The sequence below is a fragment of the Eschrichtius robustus genome, chromosome 19, assembly GCF_028021215.1.
Source record: "Eschrichtius robustus isolate mEscRob2 chromosome 19, mEscRob2.pri, whole genome shotgun sequence".
In the NCBI taxonomy this organism is placed as follows: Eukaryota; Metazoa; Chordata; class Mammalia; order Artiodactyla; family Eschrichtiidae; genus Eschrichtius; species Eschrichtius robustus.
Window position 1 is genome coordinate 65,116,315 of NC_090842.1, and position 25,820 is coordinate 65,142,134.

Genomic DNA, 25,820 nt, shown 5'->3' on the forward strand with positions numbered 1-25,820 from the left:
ATAGATTCCTTCCCAGAGACTATCCTGGAAGACCTGTAATGCAGGCGTAAGATCAAGACTTCAGGGGCTTCCCTGGTGGTGCAGTGGTTGAGAATCTGCCTGCCAATGCAGGGGACACGGGTTACAGCCCTGGTCTGGGAGGATCCCACATGCCGTGGAGCAACTGTGCCCGTGAGCCACAACTACTGAGCCTGCACGTCTGGAGCCTGTGCTCCGCAACAAGAGAAGCCACGACAGTGAGAGGCCTGTGCACCGTGATGAAGAGTGGCCCGCGCTTGCCACAACTAGAGAAAACCCTCGCACAGAAGCGAAGACCCAACACAGCCAAAAATAAATAAATAAATAAATAAATTTATTTATTTAAAAAAAAAAAAGACTTCAAACTTCAGGTTGAAAGGTATAAACATAATGTAGCCTTTTCAAAAGAACTCCAATAATTACATATTTATACAGAGAAGATACTGGCATACTTCTACATATGTCCTTCTTCTGGTACTATAAACATCATGCCAAACGTTTTAACGTATTGTCACTTGCAATGATTCTGCAGCATATAGTATCTCACATTAACCTTGGACAGATAAGACATTTATTCCTAGTATGGATTCTCTGATATGTCATCTGTTTTAAGAATTGCTCAAAAAATTTACCTAATTCAAAAAATTTACCTAACGTAAGGGAATCCTTACATTTGTAAGGATTCCCTTCCAATATGAGTTCTTTGGTGAACCCTGAGGATGCACTGTTGTGTCAATTTCTTTCCATGTTCACCAAATATCTAATGAATGCTCTCATTACAACAAAGGTGTGGATAGCTGATGAAAATTTTTACAACATTCATGACATTTGAAATGTTGCTCTTCAAAATACATTCTCTATGTTTCAGAGCATTGATCTTCAGGTACAAGCCTTAGCACACATACTGCTTTGTGTGGTTTCTCTCAAAGATATATATTGAGAAATCTAGTGCATTGTGAGGCCTGGATAAAGCCTCTGCTCATACATTTGAAGGGTTTCTTTTCAATGGACTGTCTGCTGTTAACTAATACTTGAAGTCAAGAAAAGGTTTTGTCACACTCATTTCATTTATAAGGTATCACTCCAGTATGTCCCACCTTGTGATCTTTGGGTAAAAGCCTTGCCACACACATTACATTTGTGTCTTAACTACTGGATCGCCAGGGATGTCCCTAAAGTGTCAATTTTGAAAGAAGACCTTTCCACATATATCACATTAATATGATTTCCCCTCTGTATTTATTACCTGATTTGTAGTACGGGTTGAGATCTCACTAAAGGCTTTCCAACACTCATTACCTTTTAAAGATTTTTCTGCATTATGAATTCTCTGATGAATTGCAAGTTCTCAATTTCAACTACAGACTTTGTCAAATTCATCACATTTATATTGAGTTGGCCAAAAAGTGCCTTCTGCTTTTAAGAAAAAATAAAAGACACATTTTTTTCATTTTCACCAAGAACTTTATTGAACAACATATTCACCCTTTTGTTCCACTACCTTCTGCCATTTTTCAGGAAACTTCATAATTCCATCTTCCCAAAACTTTTCATCTTTTTGAGCAAAGAACTGTGCCAGGTGCCTTTTACAGTCTTCCAGGGAATTGAAATTTTTTCCATTAAGAGAGTTTTGTAAAGACTGAAATAAACAAATCCACAGGTGCAATGTCTGGTGAATATGGTGGATGAAGTAAAACTTCCCAGCCGAGCTGTAACAGTTTTTGCCTGGTCATCAAAGAAACATGTGGTCTTGCGTTATCCTGATGGAAGATTATGCGTTTTCTGTTGACTAATTCTGGATGCTTTTCATCAAGTGCTGCTTTCAGTTGGTATAACTGGGAGCAGTACTTGTTGGAATTAATCGTTTGGTTTTCTGGAAGGCGCTCATGATAGAGGACTTCCAGTCCCACTCTAGACACAACATCACCTTCTTTGGATGAAGACTAGCCTTCCATGTGGTTGGTGGTGGTTCACTTTGCTTGCCACACGATCTCTTCCATTCCACGTTATTGTACAGTATCCACTTTTCATCACCCATCACAATTTGTTTTAAAAACAGAACTTTTTATTATGTTTAAGTAGAGAATCGCATGCAGATATACGGTCAAGAAGGGGTTTTTTTTTGCTTAACTTATGTGGAACCCAAGCATCAAAGCAATTCACATAACCAAGCTAGTGCAAATGATTTTCAATGCTTGATTTGGATATTTTGAGTATGTCGGCTATCTCCCACGTGGTATAGCGTTGATTGTTCTCAATTAATGTCTTAATTTGATCGCTATCAACTTCAAATGGTCTACCTGACCGTGGAGCATCACCCACTGAGAAATCTCCAGCACGAAATTTCGCAAACTACTTTTGACACGTTCGATCAGTCACAGCACCTTCTCCATACACTGCACAAATCTTTTTTTGCGTTTCGGTTGCATTTTTACCTTTCTTGAAACAATGAAGTGTAATATGCTAAAAATGTTGCTTTTTTCCTTCCATCTTCAATATTAAAATGGTTACATAAAAATTCACCAATTTTGATGTCTTTTTTTAAAATGCACGCTGATATTGCAGCTGTCACATAAAATCTAACAAAATTGTTTGAATGAAGTTAAAGACAACTAAGTGCTCCCAGAGCCATCTTACGGAAAAAACTGAACCTTCTGGGCAACCCAATATAATTTCTGTCCTGTATGGATTCTCAGGTGTTGAGTGAGGGCTGGGATGTGATAAAAGGTTTTGCCAAACTCATTACATTTGTATCAGTTCTCTCCGGTATGAATTTTTTGATGACTTACAAGGTGTGATTTTTCACTAAAGACCTTGGCACACTGATTACATTTGTAAGGATTCTCTCCAGTATGAATTGTCTGGTGTCTTATAAGGTGTGCTTTTCGACTAAAGAACTTACCACACCCAATACACTTGTAAGGTTTCTCTCCCGTATGAATTCTCTGATGTCTTGTTAAGTTACTTTTTCGACTAAAGAGCTTGCCACACTTAATACATTTGTAAGGTTTCTCTCCAGTATGAGTTCCCTTATGACTTTTAAGGTGTGCTTTTCGACTAAAAAACTTACCACACTCAATACATTTATAAGGTTTCTCCCCAGTATGACTTCTCTGATATCTTGCAAGTAATGAATTTTGAGGAAAGACATTTTCACACACATCACATTTATGTAATTTCTCTTCTGTATGGAGAAACTGATGTCTGCCAGGTTTTGAGTTGTAATGAAAGATTTTCCCACACTTGTTACATTTGTAAGATTTCTCTCCAGTATGAACTCTCTGATGCTTTCCAAGGTTTGGCTTTTGAGAAAAGAACCTGCCACAGTCATTACATTTGTAAGGTTTCTCTCCAGTATGAATTCTCTGATGACTTTCAAGATTTGAATTTCGATTGAAGACCCTGCTACACACATTACATTTGTAAGACTTCTCTTCATTATGAACTCTCTGATGCTTTGTAAGGTATGCTTTTTGATTAAAGAATTTGCCGCACTCATTACATTTATAAGGTTTCTCCCCATTATGATTTCTCTGATATCTTGCAAGGAATGAATTTTGAATAAAGACATCTTCACATACATCACATTTATGTAATTTCTCTTCTGTATGGAGAAACTGATGTCTTCCAAGTTCTGAGCTGTAATGAAAGATTTTCCCACACTCATTACATTTGTAACTTTCCTCTCCAGTATGAGTTCTCTGATGACTTGCAAGGTATGAATTGTGAGTAAAGACTTTTTCACATACATCACATTTATGTACTTTCCCTCCTGTATGAAAGATCTGATGTCTTTTGAGGTATGCTCCCTGAAGGAAGGTTTTGCCACACAGATTACATTTGTAAGATCTTTCCCTGTGTGCTTCTTGTTCTTGTGTCACTACTGAAGGATGCATAAAACCACTCGCATATGTATTAGAAATGTTGTTTTGCACACTAGAAGAAGTTCCTTCAAGTGGTGAAAATGAGGCACTACTCCTGATATCCTTGTCCACTTGAATAAATTCATCAATCTTCTCTTCACTTTTAAATATATGCAGTTCAACCCAAAAGCTTAATGCCAGCCTGTTTTCAATAGGCTTGATTCCTGCAACACTTCTAACATGTTGATCTCCCTTCTCAGTGAGATTTTCATTATGGGTTATAGGTATTCGTTTGTAATTACTTTCCTCATCTCTCTTCTGAGACACTAAGTCATATATATTTTCTTGAACATCGCTGAGGTAAAAATGTTTCATTTCATTCCTTTCATGTCTTTCTGACATCACTGTTTGGAATACTTCTCCTCTATCAGTATTTGCTTTCAGTTGTAATATCTTGATCACATGCATATAAGAGATATCTACAAGATATAAAGAACGGTAAGTATCCCATTCATTACAATTCATGAATAAATGTTTCAGGTTAAATAAACCATGCTAAACCAAATAATACTTCTACCAAGCAAAGTTATGAACCTCACCAACCATGATATTACAATTTGTAGAAACACAATAGGAATGATTCTTTACTAAAGCTAAAGTCATCAGAGGTAATTCCAGTAATTTTATGGCACACTTTTAAACAACCTATGACAAAAATACTCACATTGGAAAAACTGCTGTTAGCTATCAAAGTGTAGTTTTCACCCATGATGCCAAAGCACATACCAATTATCAGTAAACATACTGGTAATCTTTACTCGAGGAGAAAAGGATATTAAACTATATGTGTGTGTGTGTGTGTGTGTGTATATGTATATATTTTTTCAGAATACTTATTATACATGAATAAATGCTAAAGAACCAAAACTATATTGTAACAATAAATAAACCAAAACTAGCTTATCTAATGAATAATCTAAATGACTGCCACTTTAGAACTGGGAAGCAAATATAACACAGAGAAAATGAAGAATTTTATTAATAAAATTTTTTTTTTGACCAGGCCCATGTGGCATACAGGATCATAGTTCCCCGACCAGGGATCGAACCAGTGCCCCCCGAATTGGGAACAAGATGTCTTAACTGCTGGACAACCAGAGAAGTACCAATAAAACATTTTTTTAAAACAACTAAATATTTCTAAAAACCTCCTATAAAACTATGTACCCATGAAGAAGCATAAAACATCTGTAAGATCACCATCTGGAAATCAAAAATAAACTAATTATCAATAAATGAAACATTCTCCAGTTATATGAGCAGCCAATAAATGAGCAACTCCCTACATATGCAGGGACCTTAAACATCCAGTTCATTGGCTCTGGCATACATGTAATGAAGAATGAGCAACTTGTAAATTTATTTAATTATGGTCAGATACAATATTGTCGGGAACAAATTGCAAAAATAAGGTATACAAGATATAATCCAGACAAAGAGATCGTATAATAAAAATAACAGAATAATAATATATCTTTTCAGCCAAACTAACTTGAGTTTTTACTATAAAAAATACACTATTCAAAGCCATCTAACAGTACTTATTCCTTTGAAAAGGCTTGAGGAAAATTATCAAGATTTTTCAAGGAAAGGAAGTAGACTCAGAGGATTATGTACATGACCTCAATAGACAAAGAAACCAGTCAGAGAACCAGGATGTGCATCTGGACTTAAGTGTGAGAAAACATATTCTTAAGATGACCCTCAACCCAAGCAGCCCACCAGACTAAGGCACCAAGACAATTTAATGAAAGAATAACTGAAAAACTGGTGCTAGTCAAAAGAATATTTATAGTGGGGGGGAAAAAAAAGGATCTCCATCTGAACTCTACAGGTGTACAGAAATTAGCTCAAAGTTAAAAGTTCTGGCTGTTAGGAAAAATGCTTCTATTGACAATTTTTTACAGCATGTTAATGTGGATAAATGTTTACGTACACCCTGGGTGTATCTGTAAAATCAGAATTCTTAGGTGTGATATTGTGACTTATTAAAAATACAGACTTGGTGATTCAGATGAGAAATTCATTACTTCCACTCACAACTTATTTGCCAAAACTGGTCCCTTGGCTTGCCTTGATGGAACGGGGCTGCAAAATTAGATAATTGGCAAAAAGAGTAAGAGATGTTTCACTAAAATCAATATACAGAATAAAAGTAGGAGAAAGAAAATATATTTAACATCACTAACCAGTGTAAGACCTTTGAGTTTTCTGTTTCCTCCATGTGAACCCCCGACTGCCTTCAGGGGTCATAAAAAAGGGAAAGTCTCTACTACACTCTAGTGATGTTCATTAGGAACTTGTAATTGTCTGTGGGAATTGGTAAATGGGAACAAAGTTTTTCAGAAACATTCTCAACTCACCAAGTGTGCACTGTCATTGAAACACAGCTGAATTGATGTTGTGGTTCTAGGAGATGGTATGTCAGAATAAAAAACACATCTTAGAGACTGGCTGTGTCCCTCCCACCCAACACTCTTACACTACACTAAGCCCACAGTTCTAGCAGCAGGAAGGCATCAGCAAAGTAATTTGCTGAGGCAAAAGAGTATGCAAGGGGAAAAGCAGTAAATGTTCACATCTCAAACATGCAATGCTCTAGGGTAGAAACTAATCCAGTGGCAAAGACACAAAGGAAGGAAGAATAATTCTGAAAAATGAACGGAGTTTGTGGAGAAAAATTACAGTTCCTGAGGACCACAACAATCCCTGACTGCTACTACTATAATTTAACGTAATGCTCACTGATGGTGGTTGTGGATGATGGTTATCTATGAAGCATGTAATATGATATTAAATTTATCTATAACTTTAAATCTAATTTGCCTGACATAAAAGAGCCCTGACACTATTTTCGTGGTAATAGAGTAATTGCTATAAAATGTCCATGATATAACGAAAATATTTTTCTAAATAACTCCTATAAAACTATGTGCCCATGAAGAAGCAGAAAACATTCTGAAATGTTATATCATCTGTAAATAAAAATTAAATATTAATAAATGAAATATTCTCTAGTTATATTAACAGCCAAAGTCTGAGCATTTTAAGGATATGATTACATTAGTTAAGAATGTGAACACAAGAAAGAATGCTACTAAAATATTAACTATAAATATACTTTAAACAAAGAAATGTATTGGCTTTAGAATATCAAAAGTTCATGCTAACGCTGCATGTGATCAAACATTAAAATTAGCCTACCTCTCAAATTACTAAAAATCATATCATTATATTTCTTAACATTAGCTTTGCAAGGAAAAAAATGAAACCAATGAGGAGTGATATCAGCAGGATAGCAGAAAAGTAAAAAAAAGGCACTCATTAACACATGAGGAACCCAAGTTTAAAACAATATATAAACATACAAGCCTTTGGGAAAACTCTACAAACGAGTTAAGAAGCCATACCACCCAAGCAATTGCCTATCCCGAAAACACTAAACCAAAAAGTGTAGGAAAGTTCATGACAATTTGCTGGCCTTTGACTCCCCAGTTCTTTCTTAAATTGCATTGAGGTTGAACTGGAGGAAGCCTCCCAATTTTCAGAGGTGCCCTCAGGAGGAATGATAATAAAAACCACAATGAGATATTACATCATGCCTGTGAGAATAGCTCTCATTAAAAAGACCAGAGGTGACAATTGTTATTGAGAATGGGGATAAAATGGAATTCTAGTAACTTTGAGACATGGGTTTGTGGCATTCCTCAAAATCAGAAAAAAAACCTGGAAAGACTTATCAGTCAGGCTCTGTTGATACTTTCTCACATCCATGATGACCACTCCACTACATAGCCTGAAGTGATTTGTACGTAGCAGAAAAATATTACAGGGCTTCCCTGGTGGCGCAGTGGTTAAGAATCCGCCCGCCAATGCAGTGGACACGGGTTCGAGCCCTGGCCTGGGAAGATTCTTCATGCCATGGAGCAAATAAGCCCGTGTGTCACAACTACTGAGGCTGCACTCTAGAGCCCGTGAGCCACAACTACCGAGCCCACATGCCACAACTACTGAAGCCTGCGCACCACAACTACTGAAGCCTGCACACCTAGAGCCTGTGCTCTGCAACAAGAGAAGCCACCACGAGAAGCCCACACGCCACAACAAAGAGTAGCCCCTGCTTGCCGCAACTAGAAAAGCCCGTGCGTAGCAATGAAGACCCAACACAGCCAAAAACAAATTTAAAAATTTTTTAAAAACAGAAATGGCTCAGGGATCTAAACAAGAAGACAGGGATTGAGACAGATTAATGCAGGTTCTGAGGTGCCAGATGGAATCAAAGAGCAGCCAGTGTTTTCCCATCTTCTGATGAGGCTTCCTAAAAATATCAAATGGGGACGGAAGCAGGAAATGTTCAGGGATTGGCGACTGGACTGACAACTGAGCATCCAGTGGAATCATGCCCTGAAGGAGAGATGAGAGGGCAAGGGACCTCCATAAAACAGCCTGCCTCATGCTCCTCAAAGACAAGCAACAGCAAGTTCGCAGGAGCCAGATGGCGAGTGTCGTAGATCGTGATAAAAATTGTACTTCTGTGTCTGTTTGAGCGGCAGACCCACTGGAGGGTGAAAGAATACATTTTACGTGTTGAAGGACAGAGCCCTATAACTGTCTGACTAGGGCAGAGTTCCCAAACACCATTAATAATGAGGCTTCCCTTCTGCCCTTCTGAGATCTGACCTGTGTTCACACTTTGATACATCCCCAAGCTGCATTCATGTCACTCTCCACAGCCCAGCACTCTGCCTCATGCTACAATATGGGTAAAATATTCAGATGATAAACAGAAATTCCTACACCTGAGAAAAAAGAAACATGGTTTGCTGTGGCTTTTCCAGAATCATGGTTCGTTATTCAGCTAAGGATTGAGGACACTACTGAGGGATCTAGAAAAATATTTCAGAAACTTACCCACTGCTTGCCTCCTTTTGCATACACAGGGAACAGTTAAAATGCAGAAATCCACTCCCTCTTGCGAGAACACTGGAATCACAACTAACTGCTGAACAATCATCGATCGGAAGACACTGGAACTCACCAAAAAAGATACCCCACATCCAAAGACAAAGGAGAAGCCACAATGAGACAGTAGGAGGGGCACAATCACAATAAAATCAAATCCCATAACTGCTGGGTGGGTGACCCACAAACTGGAGAACACTTATACTACAGAAGTCCACCCACTGGAGTGAAGGTTCTGAGCCCCACATCAGGCTTCTGAACCTGGGGGTCTGGCAACGGGAGGAAGAATTCCTAGAGAATCAGACTTTGAAGGCTAGCGGGATTGGATTGCAGGACTTTGACAGGACTGGGGGAAACAGAGACTCCACTCTTGGAGGGCACAGACAAAGTAATGTGTGCATCAGGACCCAGGGGACGGAGCAGTGACCCCATAGAGACTGAACCAGACGTACCTGCTAGTGTTGGGGGGTCTCCTGCAGAGGCGGGGGGTGGCTGTGTCTCACCGTGAGGACAAGGACACTGGCAGCAGAAGTTCTGGGAAGTAGTCCTTGGCATGAGCCCTCCCAGAGTCCGCCATTAGTGCCACCAAAGAGCCTGGGTAGGCTCCAGTGTTGGGTCACCTCAGGCCAAACAACCAACAGGGAGGGGACCCAGCCCCACCCATCAGCAGACAAGTGAATTAAAGTTTTACTGAGCTCTGCCCACCAGAGCAAGAGCCAGCTCTATCCACCACCAGTCCCTCCCATCAGGAAACCTGCACAAGCCTCTTAGATAGCCTCATACACCAGAGGGCAGACAGCAGAAGCAAGAAGAACTACAATCCTGCACCCTGTGGAACAAAAACCACATTCACAAAAAGACAGACAAGATGAAAAGGCAGAGGGCTATGTACCAGATGAAGGAACAAGATAAAACCCCAGAAAAACAACTAAATGAAGTGGAGATAGGAAACCTTCCAGAAAAAGAATTCAGAATAATGATAGTGAAGATGATCCAGGACCTCGGAAAAAGAATGGAGGCAAAGATCGAGAAGATGCAAGAAATGTTTAACAAAGACCTAGAAGAATTAAAGAACAAACAAACAGATGAACAATACAATAATTGAAATGAAAAATACACTAGAAGGAATCAATAGCAGAATAACTGAGGCAGAAGAATGGATAAGTAACCTGGAAGACAGAATGGTGGAATTCACTGCTGCACAACAGAATAAAGAAAAAAGAATGAAATGAAGACAGCCTAAGAGACCTCTGGAACAACATTAAACGCAACAACATTCGCATTATAGGGGTCCCAGAAGGAGAAGAGAGAGCGAAAGGACCTGAGAAAATATTTGAAGAGATTATAATCGAAAACTTCCCTAACATGGGAAAGGAAATAGCCACCCAAGTCCAGGAAGCACAGAGAGTCCCATACAGGATAAACCCAAGGAGAAACACGCCGAGACACATAGCAATCAAATTGGCAAAAGTTAAAGACAAAGAAAAATTATTGAAAGCAGCAAGGGAAAAACGACAAATAACATACAAGGGAACTCCCATAAGGTTAACAGCTGATTTCTCAGCAGAAACTCTGCAAGCCAGAAGGGAGTGGCATGATATACTTAAAGTGATGAAAGGGAAGAACCTACAACCAAGATTACTCTACCCGGCAAGGATCTCATTTAGATTCGATGGAGAAATCAAAAGCTTTACAGACAAGCAAAACCTAAGAGAATTCAGCACCACCAAACCAGCTCTACAACAAATGCTAAAGGAACTTCTCTAAGTGGGAAACACAAGAGAAGAAAAAGACCTACAAAAACAAACCCAATACTATTAAGAAAATGGTCATAGGAACATACATATCAATAATTACCTTAAACGTGAATGGATTAAATGCTCCAACCAAAAGACACAGGCTTGCTGAATGGATACAAAAACAAGACACACATATATGCTGTCTACAAGAGACCCACTTCAGACCTAGGGACACACACAGACTGAAAGTTGAGGGGATGGAAAAATATTCCATGCAAATGAAAATCAAAAGAAAGCTGGAGTAGCAATACTCATATCAGATAAAATAGACTTTAAAATAAAGAATGTTACAAGAGACAAGGAAGGACACTACATAATGATCAAGGGATCAATCCAAGAAGAAGATATAACAGTTATAAATATATACGCACCCAACATAGGAGCACCTCAATACATAAGGCAACTGCTACCAGCTATAAAAGAGGAAATCAACAGTGACACAATAATAGTGGGGGACTTTAACACCTCATTTACACCAATGGACAGATCATCCAAACAGAAAATAAAGAAGGAAACACAAGCTTTAAATGACACAATAGACCAGAGAGATTTAATTGATATTTATAGGACATTCCATCCAAAAACAGCAGATTACACGTTCTTCTCAAGTTCGCATGGAACATTCTCCAGGAGAGATCACATCTTGGGTCACAAATCAAGCCTCAGTAAATTTAAGAAAATTGAAATCGTATCAAGCATCTTTTCTGACCACAACGCTATGAAATTAGAAATCAATTACAGGGAAATAAACGTAAAAAACACAAACACATGGAGGCTAAACAATATGTTACTAAATGACCAGGTGATCACTGAAGAAGTCAAAGAGGAAATCAAAAAAATACCTAGAGACAAATGACAATGAAAACACGACGACCCAAAACCTATGGGATGCAGCAAAAGCAGTTCCAAGAGGGAAGTTTATAGCTATTCAAGCCTACCTCAAAAAACAAGAAAAATCTCAAATAAACAATCTAACCTTACACCTAAAAGAACTAGAGAAAGAAGAACAAACAAAACCCAAAGTTAGCAGAAGGAAAGAAATCATAAAGATCAGAGCAGAAATAAATGAAATAGAAACAAAGTAAACAATAGCAAAGATCAATAAAACTAAAAGCTGGTTCTTTGAGAAGATAAACAAAATTGATAAACCATTAGCCAGTCTCATCAAGAAAAAGAGGGAGAGGACTCAAATCAATAAAATTAGAAATGAAAAAGGAGAAGTTACAACAGGCACCACAGAAATACAAAGCAACCTAAGAGACTACTACAAGCAACTCTATGCCAATAAAATGGACAACCTGGAAGAAATGGACAAATTCTTAGAAAGGTATAACCTTCCAAGACTGAACCAGGAAGAAATAGAAAATATGAACAGACCAATCACAAGTAATGAAATTGAAACTGTGATTAAAAATATTCCAACAAACGAAAGTCCAGGACCAGATGGCTTCACAGGTGAATTCTAACAAACATTTAGAGAAGAGCTAACACCCATCCTTCTCAAACTCTTCCAAAAAATTGCAGAGGAAGGAACACTCCCAAATTCATTCTATCAGGCCACCATCATCCTGATACCCAAACCAGACAAAGATACTACAAAAAAAGAAAATTACAGACCAATATCACTGATGAATATAGATGCAAAAATCCTCAACAAAATACTAGCAAACAGAATCCAGCAACACATTAAAAGGATCATACACCATGATCAAGTGGGATTTATCCCAGGGATGCAAGGATTCTTCAATATACGCAAATCAATCAATGTGATACACCATATTAACAAATTGAAGAATAAAAACCGTATGACCAGGCTTCCCTGGTGGTGCAGTGGTTAAGAATCTGCCTGCCAATGCAGGGGACACGGGTTCGAGCCCTGGTCTGGGAAGATCCCACATGCCGCGGAGCAACTAAGCCCATGTGCCACAACTACTGAGCCTGTGCTCTAGAGCCTGTGAGCCACAACTACTGAGCCCACGTGCCACAATTACTGAAGCCCGCATGCCTAGAGCCCGTGCTCCACAACAAAAGAAGCCACCACAATGAAGCCCGTGCACCACAATCAAGAGTAGCCCCCGCTCGCCGCAACTAGAGAAAGCCCGCGCACAGCAATGAAGACCCAATACAGCCAAAAATAAATACAAATAAAATAAATTTAAAAACAAAACAAACAACATGGTCATCTCAATAGATGCAGAAAAAGCTTTTGACAAAATTCAACACCGATTTATGATAAAAACTCTCCAGAAAGTGGGCATAGAGAGAACCTACCTCAACATAATAAAGGCCATATATGACAAACCCACAGCAAACATCATTCTCAATGGTGAAAAACTGAAAGCATTTCCTCTAAGATCAGGAACGAGACAAGGATGTCCACTCTCACCACTATTATTCAACATAGTTCTGGAAGTCCTAGCCATGGCAATCAGAGAAGAAAAAGAAATGAAAGGAATACAAATTGGAAAAGAAGAAGTAAAACTGTCACTGTTTGCAGATGACATGATACCATACATAGAGAATCCTAAAGATGCCACCAGAAAACTACTAGAGCTAATCAATGAATCTGGTAAATCTGCAGGATACAAAATTAATGCACAGAAATCTCTTGCATTCCTATACACTAATGATGAAATATCTGAAAGAGAAATTATGGAAACACTCCCATTTACCATTGCAACAAAAAGAATAAAATACCTAGGAATAAACCTACCTAGGGAGACAAAAGACCTGTATGCAGAAAACTATAAGACAGTGATAAAAGAAATTGAAGATGATAGCAACAGATGGAGAGATATACCATGTTCTTGGATTGGAAAACTCAATATTGTGAAAATGACTATACTACCCAAAGCAATCTACAGATTGAATGCAATCCCTATCAAACTACCAATGGCATTTTTTACACAACTAGAACAAAAAATCTTAAAATTTGTATGGAGACACAAAAGACCCCGAATAGCCAAAGCAGTCTTGAGGGAAAAAAACGGAGCTGGAGGAATCAGACTCCCTGACTTCAGACTATACTACAAAGCTACAGTAATCAAGACAATATGGTACTGGCACAAAAACAGAAACATAGATCAACGGAACAAGATAGAAAGCCCAGAGGTAAACCCACGCACCTATGGTCAACTAATCTATGACAAAGGAGACAAGGATATACAATGGAGAAAAGACGGTCTCTTCAATAAGTGGTGCTGGGAAAACTGGACAGCTACATGTAAAAGAATGAAATTAGAACACTCCCTAACACCATACACAAAAATAAACTCAAAATGGATTAGAGACCTAAATGTAAGACCGGACACTATAAAACTCTTAGAGGAAAACATAGGAAAAATACCCTTTGACATAAATCACAGCAAGGTCTTTTTTGATCCACCTCCTACAGTAATGTAAATAAAAACAAAAATAAACAAATGGGACCTAATGAAACAAGCTTTTGCACAGCAAAGGAAACTATAAACAAGACGAAAAGACAACCCTCAAAATGGGAGAAAATATTTGCAAATGAATCAACGGACAAAGGATTAATCTCCAAAATATATAAACAGCTCATGCAGCTCAATATTAAAGAAACAAACAACCCAATCCAAAAATGGGCAGAAGACCTGAATAGACATTTCTCCAAAGACATACAGATGGCCAAGAAGCATATGAAAAGCTGCTCAACGTCACTAATTATTAGAGAAATGCAAATCAAAACTACAATGAGGTATCACCTCACACCAGTTAGAATGGGCATCATCAGAAAATCTACAAGCAACAAATGCTGGAGAGGATGTGGAGAAAAGGGAACCCTCCTACACTGTTGGTGGGAATGTAAATTGATACAGCCACTATGGAGAACAGTATGGAGGTTCCTTAAAAAACTAAAAGTAGAATTACCATATGATCCAGCAATCCCACTACTGGGCATATACCCAGAGAAAACTGTAATTCAAAAAGACACATGCACCCCAATGTTCATTGCAGCACTATTTACAACTGCCAGGTCATGGAAGCAACCTAAATGCCCATCGACAGATGAATGGATAAAGAAGATGTGGTATATATATACAATGGAATATTACTCAGCCATAAAAAGGAACGAAATTGGGTCATTTGTATAGAGTCGTGGATGGATCTAGAGACTGTCATACAGAGTGAAGTAAGTCAGAAAGAGAAAAACAAATATCGTATATTAACGCATATATGTGGAACCTAGAAAAATGGTACAGATGAACCGGTTTGCAGGACAGAAATTGAGACACAGATGTAGAGAACAAACGTACGGACACCAAGCGGGGAAAGTGGCGGGGGGTGGGGGTGGTGATGTGATGAATTGGGAGATTGGGATTGACATGTACACACTGATGTGTATAAAATGGATGACTAATAAGAACCTGCTGTATAAAAAAATATATTAAATTAAATTCAAAAAAAAAACACGAAAAAGCAGAAATGCAGCTCACTTCCTACAACTCCTAACTCAAAAGCACATGGGTAGAAAACAGGAAAGTGGGTATGTCCAAAACTTCCAATGAACTTTGTAAATATGTAAGCTCTAAAACATCTCCTGATGTATCATGAAGTGGACAGATCATCTGAGGAAAGTTAGGTTTAAACTGATGCCGGGACTTCCCTGGTGGTCTAGTGGTTAAGACACCATGCTTCCAATGCAGGGTTGCAGGGGACACAGGTTTGAGGCCTGGTCGGGGAACTAAGATCGCACACGCCGTGCTGTGCAGTGAGGCCATAAAGTAAATAACTAAATAAAAATTTAAACTCCTGATGCTGCATCCTGAAGGTTTTCATATCTCGGTCAGCAGGCATTTTAGATCAGTCAAGAAAAACAGGTGCTCCCAAGAGACACAGAAGGGAAAATGCAAAGATACCCAAGGGCAGATGGCAATATCTAGAGGGAAGTTATCCTCACCCACGGAGATCAGGTTCCTGTAGTTCTCCAACATCACGTCCCTGTATAAGGCCCTCTGGGCAGGGTCCAGGCATTCCCACTCCTCCTCAGTGAATTCTATGGCCACATCCTTGAATGTTAACAGTCCCTGAAATGAAAACACATTTCACCAAGGGGCCCTGAGGAGAGTTCTCATTTTCACACCAAATGACAAGAGAAGGGTATGGATCAATTCAGTTGAAGTATGTATTCTGACAGATCTATGTAAAGGGATTCAGAGCAAATTGTACGTCTCTAAGTTTTATTTCTTACGCTTTTTCATAAAATCATGATTTTTCATATTTGTGGACAATACATGAAATATAATACATACAAATAAAATTCAATAATTCATTGTCTATGCAGAAGTATTACACATTATGTTTTAAACACTAAGTGATATTCAATATCTAGATGAGTTATGGGTATGAGTTGTGAGTTCAGAAATGACAAAGGCCACAGTGGCTTTAAACAAAAGTCACAATGAGGGGTGTTGTCTCAGGACATATTTTTGCATTTTTTTTCATACTCATTTTTATTCATTTGAATATCAGAAGTTTTGGCGAGATGAAAAAGTATCAACTCTACTAAGTGGTACTAACATGAAAAAAACAGAATACTTTAAGGCAATCTCAATAAAATAATTATATTCAAAAATATACATACCATTTTTCTCCATTTAAACATACATAAGCAGGCATTAACAAAAGCCATAAAAAGTTTGTTTTTCCTACTAATAAAACATTGATGCAACATTATAAATTTTATTAGTATTATGCATAATTTCCACAGATTAAGAAACAAATTATCACAAAAATAAAGTTAACAATTCCTGGAGAATTAAAAGTCATGACAAATAAGAATATGGAAAAAATATATTGTAATTAAGCAAGAACACTTCACCAAATGATACGATAAGAAGGAAATAAGAAGGAAACACTCAGGACTTCCCTGGTGGTCCAGTGGTTAAGACTCCATGCTTCCACAGCACGGGGCATGGGTTGGATCCGTGGTCAGGGAACTAAGATCCCACATGCCACGAGGTGCGGCCGAAAAAAATTTTTTTAATTAAAAAACAAAAGAAGAAGAAGGAAACACTCAGTGCATTCTCTCTGAAGTTACAGTGGAGTGAAGGGGGCTGGCCAGGGCTCCTGCCTTTCATCACTGTACAGAGTGCTTGAGCAGGGACCACTAGAGGAAGTAACAGGAGGAAAACAGAGAACAAGAACAAGAAACACAGAGAGAGTGTGTCAGAGTTGGAACTGTTAACATTCACAAATATAAGGACATGGAAAGGCGAAAAGTGAAAGGAAAAAAAAAATTCCATCCTAATGACAGCAGGGGTGACTACATTATATCAGACAAAATAAAATAAGTACACAAACACAAGACAAAATACATTATATAACAGTAAAAGGGTAAAATTACCAAAAGCTAGAACAATTATAAATATGTATACATCTAACATCATTGCTCACCCTAAAATGAAGCAAATCTTAACAGAAATAAAGAGAGAAATAGATAGCACAATATTAGTAGCAGATTTCAATACCCTGGGTTTACCTACACATGGAAACAAAAAGAAGATCAATAAGGAAACAGAGGACTTGAAAAACACTACAGTACAAGTGTACCTAACAGACATGTACAGAACACTCCACCCAACTACAGCAGCAGGAAACACATCCTTCTCCAACATGCGTAAAACATTCTCCAGGACAGACCACATCTCCCACAAAACAAATCCGAACAAATTAGAGAAGACTGAGATCATAAACAGTATCTTCTCTAAACACAAAGAAATAAAATTACAAATAGAAAGCGGAAGCAAAACAGGAAAATCTGCCAAACGTGGAAATTACACAGCTCATTCTTAAAGAAGCAATCACCAAAGAAGAAATCACAAGGAAAATGTAAGAATACTTGAATGGAAACAAAAAGACTACATATGAAAATTTCTAACAGACAGTGAAAGCTGTACTAAAAGGGAAGTCCACACTGCTAAATGATTACAACAAAAAGGAGAAAGATGCACACTCCACCCTACTGTTCAAGAAACTACTGAACGTCCCAGACAGAGCCATTGGACACCAAGAAAAAATTCAAAGTTATCCAAACTGAAAAAGAAGTAAAATTATCTTATTTTTAGGCGACAAGTTTTATATGTAGAAATCAAAAAGATTCCAAGAGAAAACTACTACTCCAAAGAGCAACGTTAGAAAAGTTGCAGCATAAAAACTGAGCACGCAAAAATCAGTTGCATTTCTTTTATTTTTTTTTTTAAACAGTAGTTCTGGGTTGTTTTTGTTTTTGTTTTTTAATATTTGTTGATTTATTTATTTGGCTACTCCGGGTCTTAGTTAAAGCATGCGAGCTCTTAGTTGCAGCATGCGAACTCTTCATTGTGGCATGCATGTGGGATCTAGTTCCCTGACCAGGGATCAAACCCGGGCCCCCTGCAATAGGAGCACTTAACCACTGGACCACTAGGGAAGTCCCCAGTTGCATTTCTATACACAATGAACAATGTCAACAGAAAATTAGAGAACGATCCTATTTTCTAAAGCATCAATGGGATACAATACAGAGGAAAAAAATGAGCCAAGTAGGTGAAAGACGTGTACACTGAAAACCACTAAAAGTTCTAAGAGAAATCCATGGAGATACAAATAAAAAAAAAAAAAAGACACTTTGCACTCATGGATTGGAAAAGTTAATAGTCTAAAAATCACTATATTACCAAGAGAGTTCTATAGATTCAATGGAATCCAAATGAAAATATCAATGGCAATTTTTGGAGTAACAGAAAATATAATGCTAAAATTCACAGGCAATCACAAGGGACCCAAAATAGCCAAAATACTCTTGAAAAAGAAGGTAGAGGCCATCACTTTTAGATTTCAAAACATATTACAAAGTAATCAAGATGATGTGGTACTGGCATAAACACAGATACATAAACCAGTGGAGCAGATTAGAAAACTAAGAAATAATCCTTGGTAAATACAAAAAATGTACTGGCAAGGATGCCAAGACTACACAAAGAGGAAAGGACAGTCTCAATAAGAAATGGTACTGAGAAAATAGATACCTACTAGCAAAAGAATGAACCTGGTGGGGGTGGACTTCCCTCGTGGTCCAGTGGTTAAGAATCAGTCTTGCAATGCAGGGGATGCCAGTTCGATCCCGATCAGAGAACTAAGATCCCACATGCCGCAGGGCAACTAAGCCCGAGTGCCACAACTACAGAGCCCACATTCCACAACTAGAGAGAAGCCAGTGCTACAATTAGAGAGAAGCATGTGCACCGCAACGAAGAGGCCACTTGGTGCAACTAAGACCCGACACAGCCAAAAATATAAATAAGTAAATAAATAAACATTTAAAAAAATAACTAGGGCTTCCCAGGTGGCACAGCGGATAAGAATCTGCCTGCCAATGCAGGGGACACAGGTTCGATCCCTGGTCCGGGAAGATCCCACATGCCGCGGAGCAACCAAGCCCGTGCGCCACAGCTGCTGAGCCTGTGCTCTAGAGCCTGCGAGCCACAACTACTGAGGCCCGCGCGCCTAGAGCCCGTGCTCCGCAACAAGAGAAGCCACCACAATGAGAGGCCCATGCACCGCAATGAAGAGTAGCCCCCGCTCACCGCAACTAGAGAAAGCCCGCGCCTAGCAACGAAGACCCAATGCAGCCAAAAATAAATAAAATTAATTATTAAAAAATAAAAAATAAAAAAAAATTAAAAAATAAAAAATAAATAAAAAAATAACTAAAAAAAAAAAGGCACTTCCCCAGTGGCACAGTGGTTAAAAACCTGCCTGCCAATGCAGGGGACGTGGGTTCCAGCCCTGGTCCAGGAAGATCCTACATGCTGCAGAGCCCATGCACCACAACTACTGAGCCTGCACTCTAGAGCCCACGAGCCACAACTACGGAGCACGGGTGCCACAACTACTGAAGCTGGTGTGCCTACAGCCGTGCTCCACAACAAGAGAAGCCACCACAATGAGACACCCACGCACCGCAATGAAGAGTAGCCCCCACTCGCCAAAACTAGAGAAAGCCTGCGCACAGCAACAAAGACCCAATGCAGCCAAAAATAAATAAATAAATTTATATTAAAAAACAAAGAATGAAGTTGGGGACTTCCCTGGTGGTCCAGTGCTTAAGACCCTGTGCTCCCAATGCAGGGGGCCAGGTTTGATCCCTGGGCAGGGAACTAGATCCCACATGCATACCACAACTAAGAGTCTGCATGCCGCAACTAAAAGATCCCGCACGCAGCAACGAAGATCCTGTATGCTGCAATAAAGATACCACACATGCCACAACTAAGACCCAGCACTACCAAATAAATGAATAAACAAATAAATATTTTTTAAAATATTTTAAAAAATAAATTAATTAAAAAAGAGTGAAGGGCTTCCCTGGTGGCGCAGTGGTTGAGAATCTGCCTGCCAATGCAGGGGACACGGGTTCGAGCCCTGGTCTGGGAAGATCCCACATGCCGTGGAGCAACTGGGCCCGTGAGACACAACTACTGAGCCTGCGCGTCTGGAGCCTGTGCTCTGCAACAAGAGAGGCCGCGATAGTGAGAGGCCCGCGCACCGCGATGAAGCGTGGCCCCCGCTTGCTGCAACTCGAGAAAGCCCTCGCACAGAAACGAAGACCCAACACAGCCATAAATAAATAAATTTAAAAAATAAAAAAAATAAAAAATAAAAAATAAAAAAAATTAAAAAAAAAGTGAAGCTGGAAACATACCTGCATCAAAGATAAAAACTTCTGTGTGTAAAAGGATATAATCCACAGAGTAAAAAGACAACTTCTGAGGAATGGAAGTGATGAAAGTGACTTAAAGAATTTCCAACTGTCAGAAATTTAGGTTGATTTCACAGTTTAAATTCAATGAAGCAATAAAACACCCATCATCACTGAAGTCTGCTTCTGAATTCCCATTCCATTTCATTCTCAATCATTAGGATTAGAACAAAGTGACTCAGTCATTTAGCTTCAATTGCCTTGGAAAAAGTCAGAAAGAATTTCCGCTTACTGGTCTATTTTCCAGATTTTACCCCACTACTGTGCATATTAATACCGACTTCCATGTGCAGCTTCTTTATCCTGGTTTACAGAGAGCAGACAGTGCATCCTGATGGGGCCCTAAGCAATCCCTGCTGCCCAGTAGCACTGACACCACGTCTGAATCTGTGGGTGTGAAGCCCTGCCCAGGACTACACCCAGCGGAGCCTCTTCACAAATTCCAGGTCACTGGGTCATGGGGAGATGGGATCTAAGTGGAGATGACAGGCCCTGAGGGAAGGACCTGGGTGGGTGTGAATGTACTGGTGTCAGGCGGGATACTTCAGAGTCAGACAAATTTACCGAGTCCAAATAAGAGCATTTCAGGAAGAATAGACAGAAAAATCAACTGAGAATATGACATTACCTGAGAAAGAGCCATTTCTGACTCCTTTTCTTTCCTCTCCCTCCTCTTCTGGGCTTCTTCCTCAGACAACGTGAGTCTTTAGAGGTCGATCTTCAAAGCTGGAAACAGGCTGTTTAATGCTTAGAATTGACACAGCCCCTTCCTGAGTCACCACCACACACACAGGGAAGACCTCAGCATGTGGAACAGACAGTCCCCTGCTGCCCACTGTCCCAGGAGGGGCTCAGGACAGTAAACTCCCACACAGAGACCAACACGTGCATTTTCCCACACCTTCTTCAGATCTCCTGGTGAGGTCCTCACGTACACAGCAGCAGCGGGCACCTCAGTTGGACCCAACGACCCCTGCAGGTCACAGACCAGCCCTGGTCCATCCCCACGCAGAGCAGAACCCCTCAGCCTCAGCCCAGATCTCAGCCCTCAGGAACGGGGGGGACTCAGAGTCCTGATGTTCAGTGACGGATCCAGACTGCAATTACTTCGGGCACGTTAACTACTACTGAGGCTGCACACCACACTGACGATATGAGGGGACATCTCTAGTCGGGGGTAGAAAACACGCGTACGCAAAATGCCTCATCCATCTAATGTGAAGGCTGGATTGCGCGCCACTCACAGGAAGCAAGCCCAGCACACCTCCCACTTTCTTCTTCTTTTCCAGATGTATAGATATATAACCGATGCATAAAAATTCTGTACATATGAGGAATACACTGTGACTGCATCCAGTTTCCCCCCTTCCGTCTGCACTACTATGTGCTTCCATTTCCTTCTGTTTGGGTCTCCCTATTTCTTTCTCTTTCTCTTCCCCTCTACTCTCCTGATATTTCTGCCCTCCTCTCTGTTTCTTTTCTCACACCTGTCCTGCCCCACTCTGCAACTTGCTCCCCCTCTTGATGTTCTCTCTCTCCATCCTTCCTGATTGTCCTACATCTCTATGTATTTCTGCCTCTTCCTTCCCTTATCTGTGCTCCCTCTCTGCCCTCCAGGTTACACCCCTTCTATCCCTGTTACTCTCCCTTCCTCCCCACTCTCTGGCACGGCAAGTGGCTGTGCTTCCTTCCTGCTCTCCCTGTCATCCCTTGTCCTCATACTCTCCCAGCACCACAATGCTATGAAGGCCATGGTTCCGCATTTTATCCTCTCTCCGACTCTCTGTGTGAAGGGCCTCACCACTGTTTGCTGCCCGCTACCGGTGATCCAGAGCCCCCTCTCTATGCTGCTCTATGTCAAACTCTGGAGATCCAGCTTTTTATATACTTCTCTATTTCATTCACTTGCTCCTTTCAAGGCATAATCTCTTTCATTTTACAGTCTATTTACAAGTCGCTCAGCCATCCTCTATGTTCCTATCGATGCTCCCTCATTCTTTTGCCTCAGTTGTTCTATTTCTCTCTCAGTCTCTCTGTCTCTGCTTCTCCTGATCGCCTCGCCAACGTATTTACAGTGATGGAGACTGAATAAGATGCCCGCCAACCGCAAGAGACCATTTTCCATCGGGTGGAATTTGGGATGGAAGAACCATGGGTGTCAGGCGGCTGGCCCAGATCACCCCCCCCAACGCAGGGTGAGGGGAAGGGCTGACTACGAAAGAGAGGCCGGGGGAGCAGGACAGGCCCGAGGAGACGCGAGGACAGAGGGGCTGGGAGGGAGGGAGGGAGGGAGGGGGTCTCCGGAGAGGGGCGGGCTCTCCAGAATCCCAGGACCGGGGAGAGACCTCTGCGGGGCGGCCTGCCTGCCCTCCAGGGGCCGAGAGGGCGAGGCTGGGGGCGGGGGGGTGCGGCGCGCATCCACCTCGCGGAAGAGGACGTTACATGGAGGGGCGAGAGGGAAGGCGGAGGTACTAAAGGGTTTTAAACAGGAAAATATCGCGAATGGAGGTGTCTACCTGGACCGAAGGCGGAAAAGCCAAGAGAACCGTCCAGCCTCTCAGCGAATTCAAACCCAAAGAAAAACATACCCGACCTGTATCGGCGACGTTTGGATTTCCTTCGGGCGGAGGGCCGGGTGATGGGATTTTAGGTCCGAAGTGACTCCGAGACCCTGAGGATGGAGTAAGGGTGGACCGCGTAGCACAGATTTACACTAGAAAACAGAAATTTACGCTCCGCAGGGCGATCGTCGTTCCGAGAGCTAAGCTTCCGGTTCCGTAAGATATTGCGCACGCGCAGATTTAGAGGCGGAACTTCCGGGAGCGCGGCCCGGGCGGAGCGCTACCGGTTAGAGGCGGCGGGAGGGGGGCCCTAACCCGCTCAGTCGGCGTCTGGAGGCGGGGCGAGTAACGGTACTTTCAGGTACCATGAATACGCTCGTCTTAAGTTCTTATCTGGAACAGGTTTAAGATAAAAGCTTTCAGTTGTGTCTGAAACTAAGATGTTTCCTCCTGACAAGTTGAAAACGGTTTCAATAAAAAGCGTGAGAGCAGGTTTGTCTCACGTCCCGCTCCTGCGGCTCAAGCAATTCAGTGGTTGGGAACGTGGGTCTCCAAGCGGTAGCTGTGGGGCGCTAGTTCCCTCCCGGAACGTTTCCTGCAATTAGAATTAATTTAGGCAGTTCAAGGAAAGAAGAGCTGGACTTGGCTCTATATTACAAACTAGAATGGAAGATACAAAACTTTCCCTGTGTAGAATGGCCCATTCATGCTGACACCCTACCGAACAGTTTCTCCTTTCTGTTTCTCATTCAGCCAGGTGGCCGAATGAGGCTGAATGACAACACGTGTCAGTTCCAGAGGCTCAGGGACAAATCCCGGAGTCTTGAGACTGGAGGACTAAGCCGTGTGATCATTTCCGTCACTAACCATTGCTTTAAAAAGAGCAATACACTGTAAAAAATTGTTGTAAATTGCATTGTTCATGTTTTTCTTTTTTCCCCAAAGTGTTTTATTTGCCTCTTCAAACTTTTCCCCCCAGTTTTATTGCGATGTACTTGACATACATCACTGTATGAATTTAAGGTGTACAGCATAATGTTCTTTCATATGTTGAAATAGTTATCAATAAGTTTAGTAAGCATCCATCATCCCATATAGGTACCATAAAAACAGAAAGCAAAAAAAAAAAAAAAACGGAAAAAATATTTTTCTTTTTATGAGAATGTCGACTGTAAAAAATGCACAACGCGAGAGGTGCGTTGTTTTATTGGGGGCAAAATGAGGACTATACCCCAGGAGACAGTCTCAGATAGCTCTGAGTAACTGGTCTGAAGAGGTAGGGGGAAAAGTCACTATAACTGTTATTTTGGTGAAGGGGGACAAATGCAATCAAGCACACATTTTTGCAGAATGTTGCTACCATTCCTGTGGAGGTTACTGCTAGTCATGAGGAACAGATATCTCCATTAATGACTTAGTGCTTATCTAGATACGAGGAGATTCAAGAATTTGGGCTCATAAAATCTTCTCCTGAAAATATCTAAACATCCCAAGGCCTGTTCTGACCGTTTTTACAGCGCACAGAGTGCTTCATTCCTGATCTCCACCCTAAAATACTTTTAGGGTATCTTGAAGGTCACCCACTGCACCAGCTATTGATTGAAGCCTTGTAGAGTCAGACGGCAAGTTCCAAGTTTAGTTTGCAGCGCCCCCTCATGGCCATAAGTTCAAACCTGTTCGGGAGGCATTTCATGACCATTTCTTAGCATGGTGCTAGGAATGCTCGTTCCTAGGTCGGGGAAGGATTTTATTGATAGGCCACTCACTGCGCTATTACTGGACTAGGCCTTATTAACAGTAGCAAAACGTCTCTGGACCACCTGTTTTACTATTCTGTTATGGTACACGGGGAAAAAAAAATTCCTCTTGTTGCTTCTTCCCCATAACTAGTGTTACACTGTTACAGTCATTGATCTCATAAAAACTATGTAGCTGGTCAAGTCCTTCAGGTCACCTACTCATCATTATTTTTATCAGAGGCTCAGTCACACATTTGGTAATACAAGAAACAATCGCCTTCTGAAACAGGCAAAATAGAAGTAATATAGCAAGTAGCATTGATAGAATTGTAAGTAAATATTTAAGCCAAGAGCTTCCTACGCCAAACCAGATTTTGAAGAAGTCAAGACTAGGGAATGGGTCACTTTAAGGCTGAAATCTGACTTTTCATATGGTTCATTAAATGTGTTATATCAGAGGATTCATCAGGTATGAAAACACAGCATGCAGTTTGAATTATGGCACAGGTGCTCCCCTGAGATGCCCTAAGGATGTCAAGGGCCATGCAGTTTTGTAGCACAGCTTTACTCATCATAGAGACCTCAGAATTCAGTAGGCTAATAGCCTGATTAATATCATTTAAAGCCTATTGAGTGAGTTTTGTTAAGGCTCCAGTGTGGGCAATTACACTCTCCAATCCTATTGAATGTGCAAAAGTCGCTGGTAAATGATCATAACAGTGCAATGCAGATTTCTTGACCCATCAGGATCATACCTATGGTAAACTGGTATGGCCATCTCCAAACTGGTATGTACATGACCTTGAGTCCAAGGGAATTTACAATACTATATTAGTTGGAATACTTATATTAGTTGAAGGCATACAGCATAGTGACACAGTATTTTAATATGTTATACTTCCTTAGAAGTTCTATCAAAATAATGGCTATGAATCCCTGTGCTACACAATATGTTACTTAAGATTTTGCTTATCTATTTTATTTATTTTATTTATTTATCTTTGGCTGCGTTGGGTCTTCATTGCTGCGCGCGTGCTTTCTCTAGTTGCGGTGAG

At 40.5% G+C, this 25,820-nt stretch overlaps 1 protein-coding gene across 2 annotated transcripts; it reads right to left on the reverse strand.

Annotated features, from left to right (window-relative positions):
* Positions 1 to 1,459: 1,459 nt before the first annotated feature.
* On the reverse strand, positions 1,460 to 23,231 carry LOC137752997 (zinc finger protein 813-like). Of its 2 annotated transcripts, XM_068527940.1 has the most exons (3): positions 21,094 to 23,231; positions 15,624 to 15,750; positions 1,460 to 4,360 (listed from the first exon to the last, which is right to left on the reverse strand). In XM_068527940.1, exons 1-3 carry the CDS (start codon positions 21,106 to 21,108, stop codon positions 2,772 to 2,774), a joined length of 1,731 nt encoding a protein of 576 aa, XP_068384041.1. In that variant the 5' UTR covers positions 21,109 to 23,231; the 3' UTR covers positions 1,460 to 2,771. The 2 variants fall into 2 exon arrangements, with proteins under 2 accessions (XP_068384041.1, XP_068384040.1); XM_068527939.1 differs by lacking the exons at positions 15,624 to 15,750; positions 21,094 to 23,231 and adding an exon at positions 8,853 to 9,879.
* Between the last annotated feature and the right edge of the window lie 2,589 nt (positions 23,232 to 25,820).

Excerpts from the sequence above, each read along its gene's own strand:
- LOC137752997 (XM_068527939.1), bottom strand. The coding sequence starts at position 9,066 with ATGGGATTTGATTTTATTGTGATTGTGCCCCTCCTACTGTCTCATTGT. Across the intron at positions 4,361-8,852 it reads CAAAAGGAGGCAAGCAGTGG|ATATCTCTTATATGCATGTG; the intron begins GTAAGTTTCTGA and ends TATATCTTGTAG.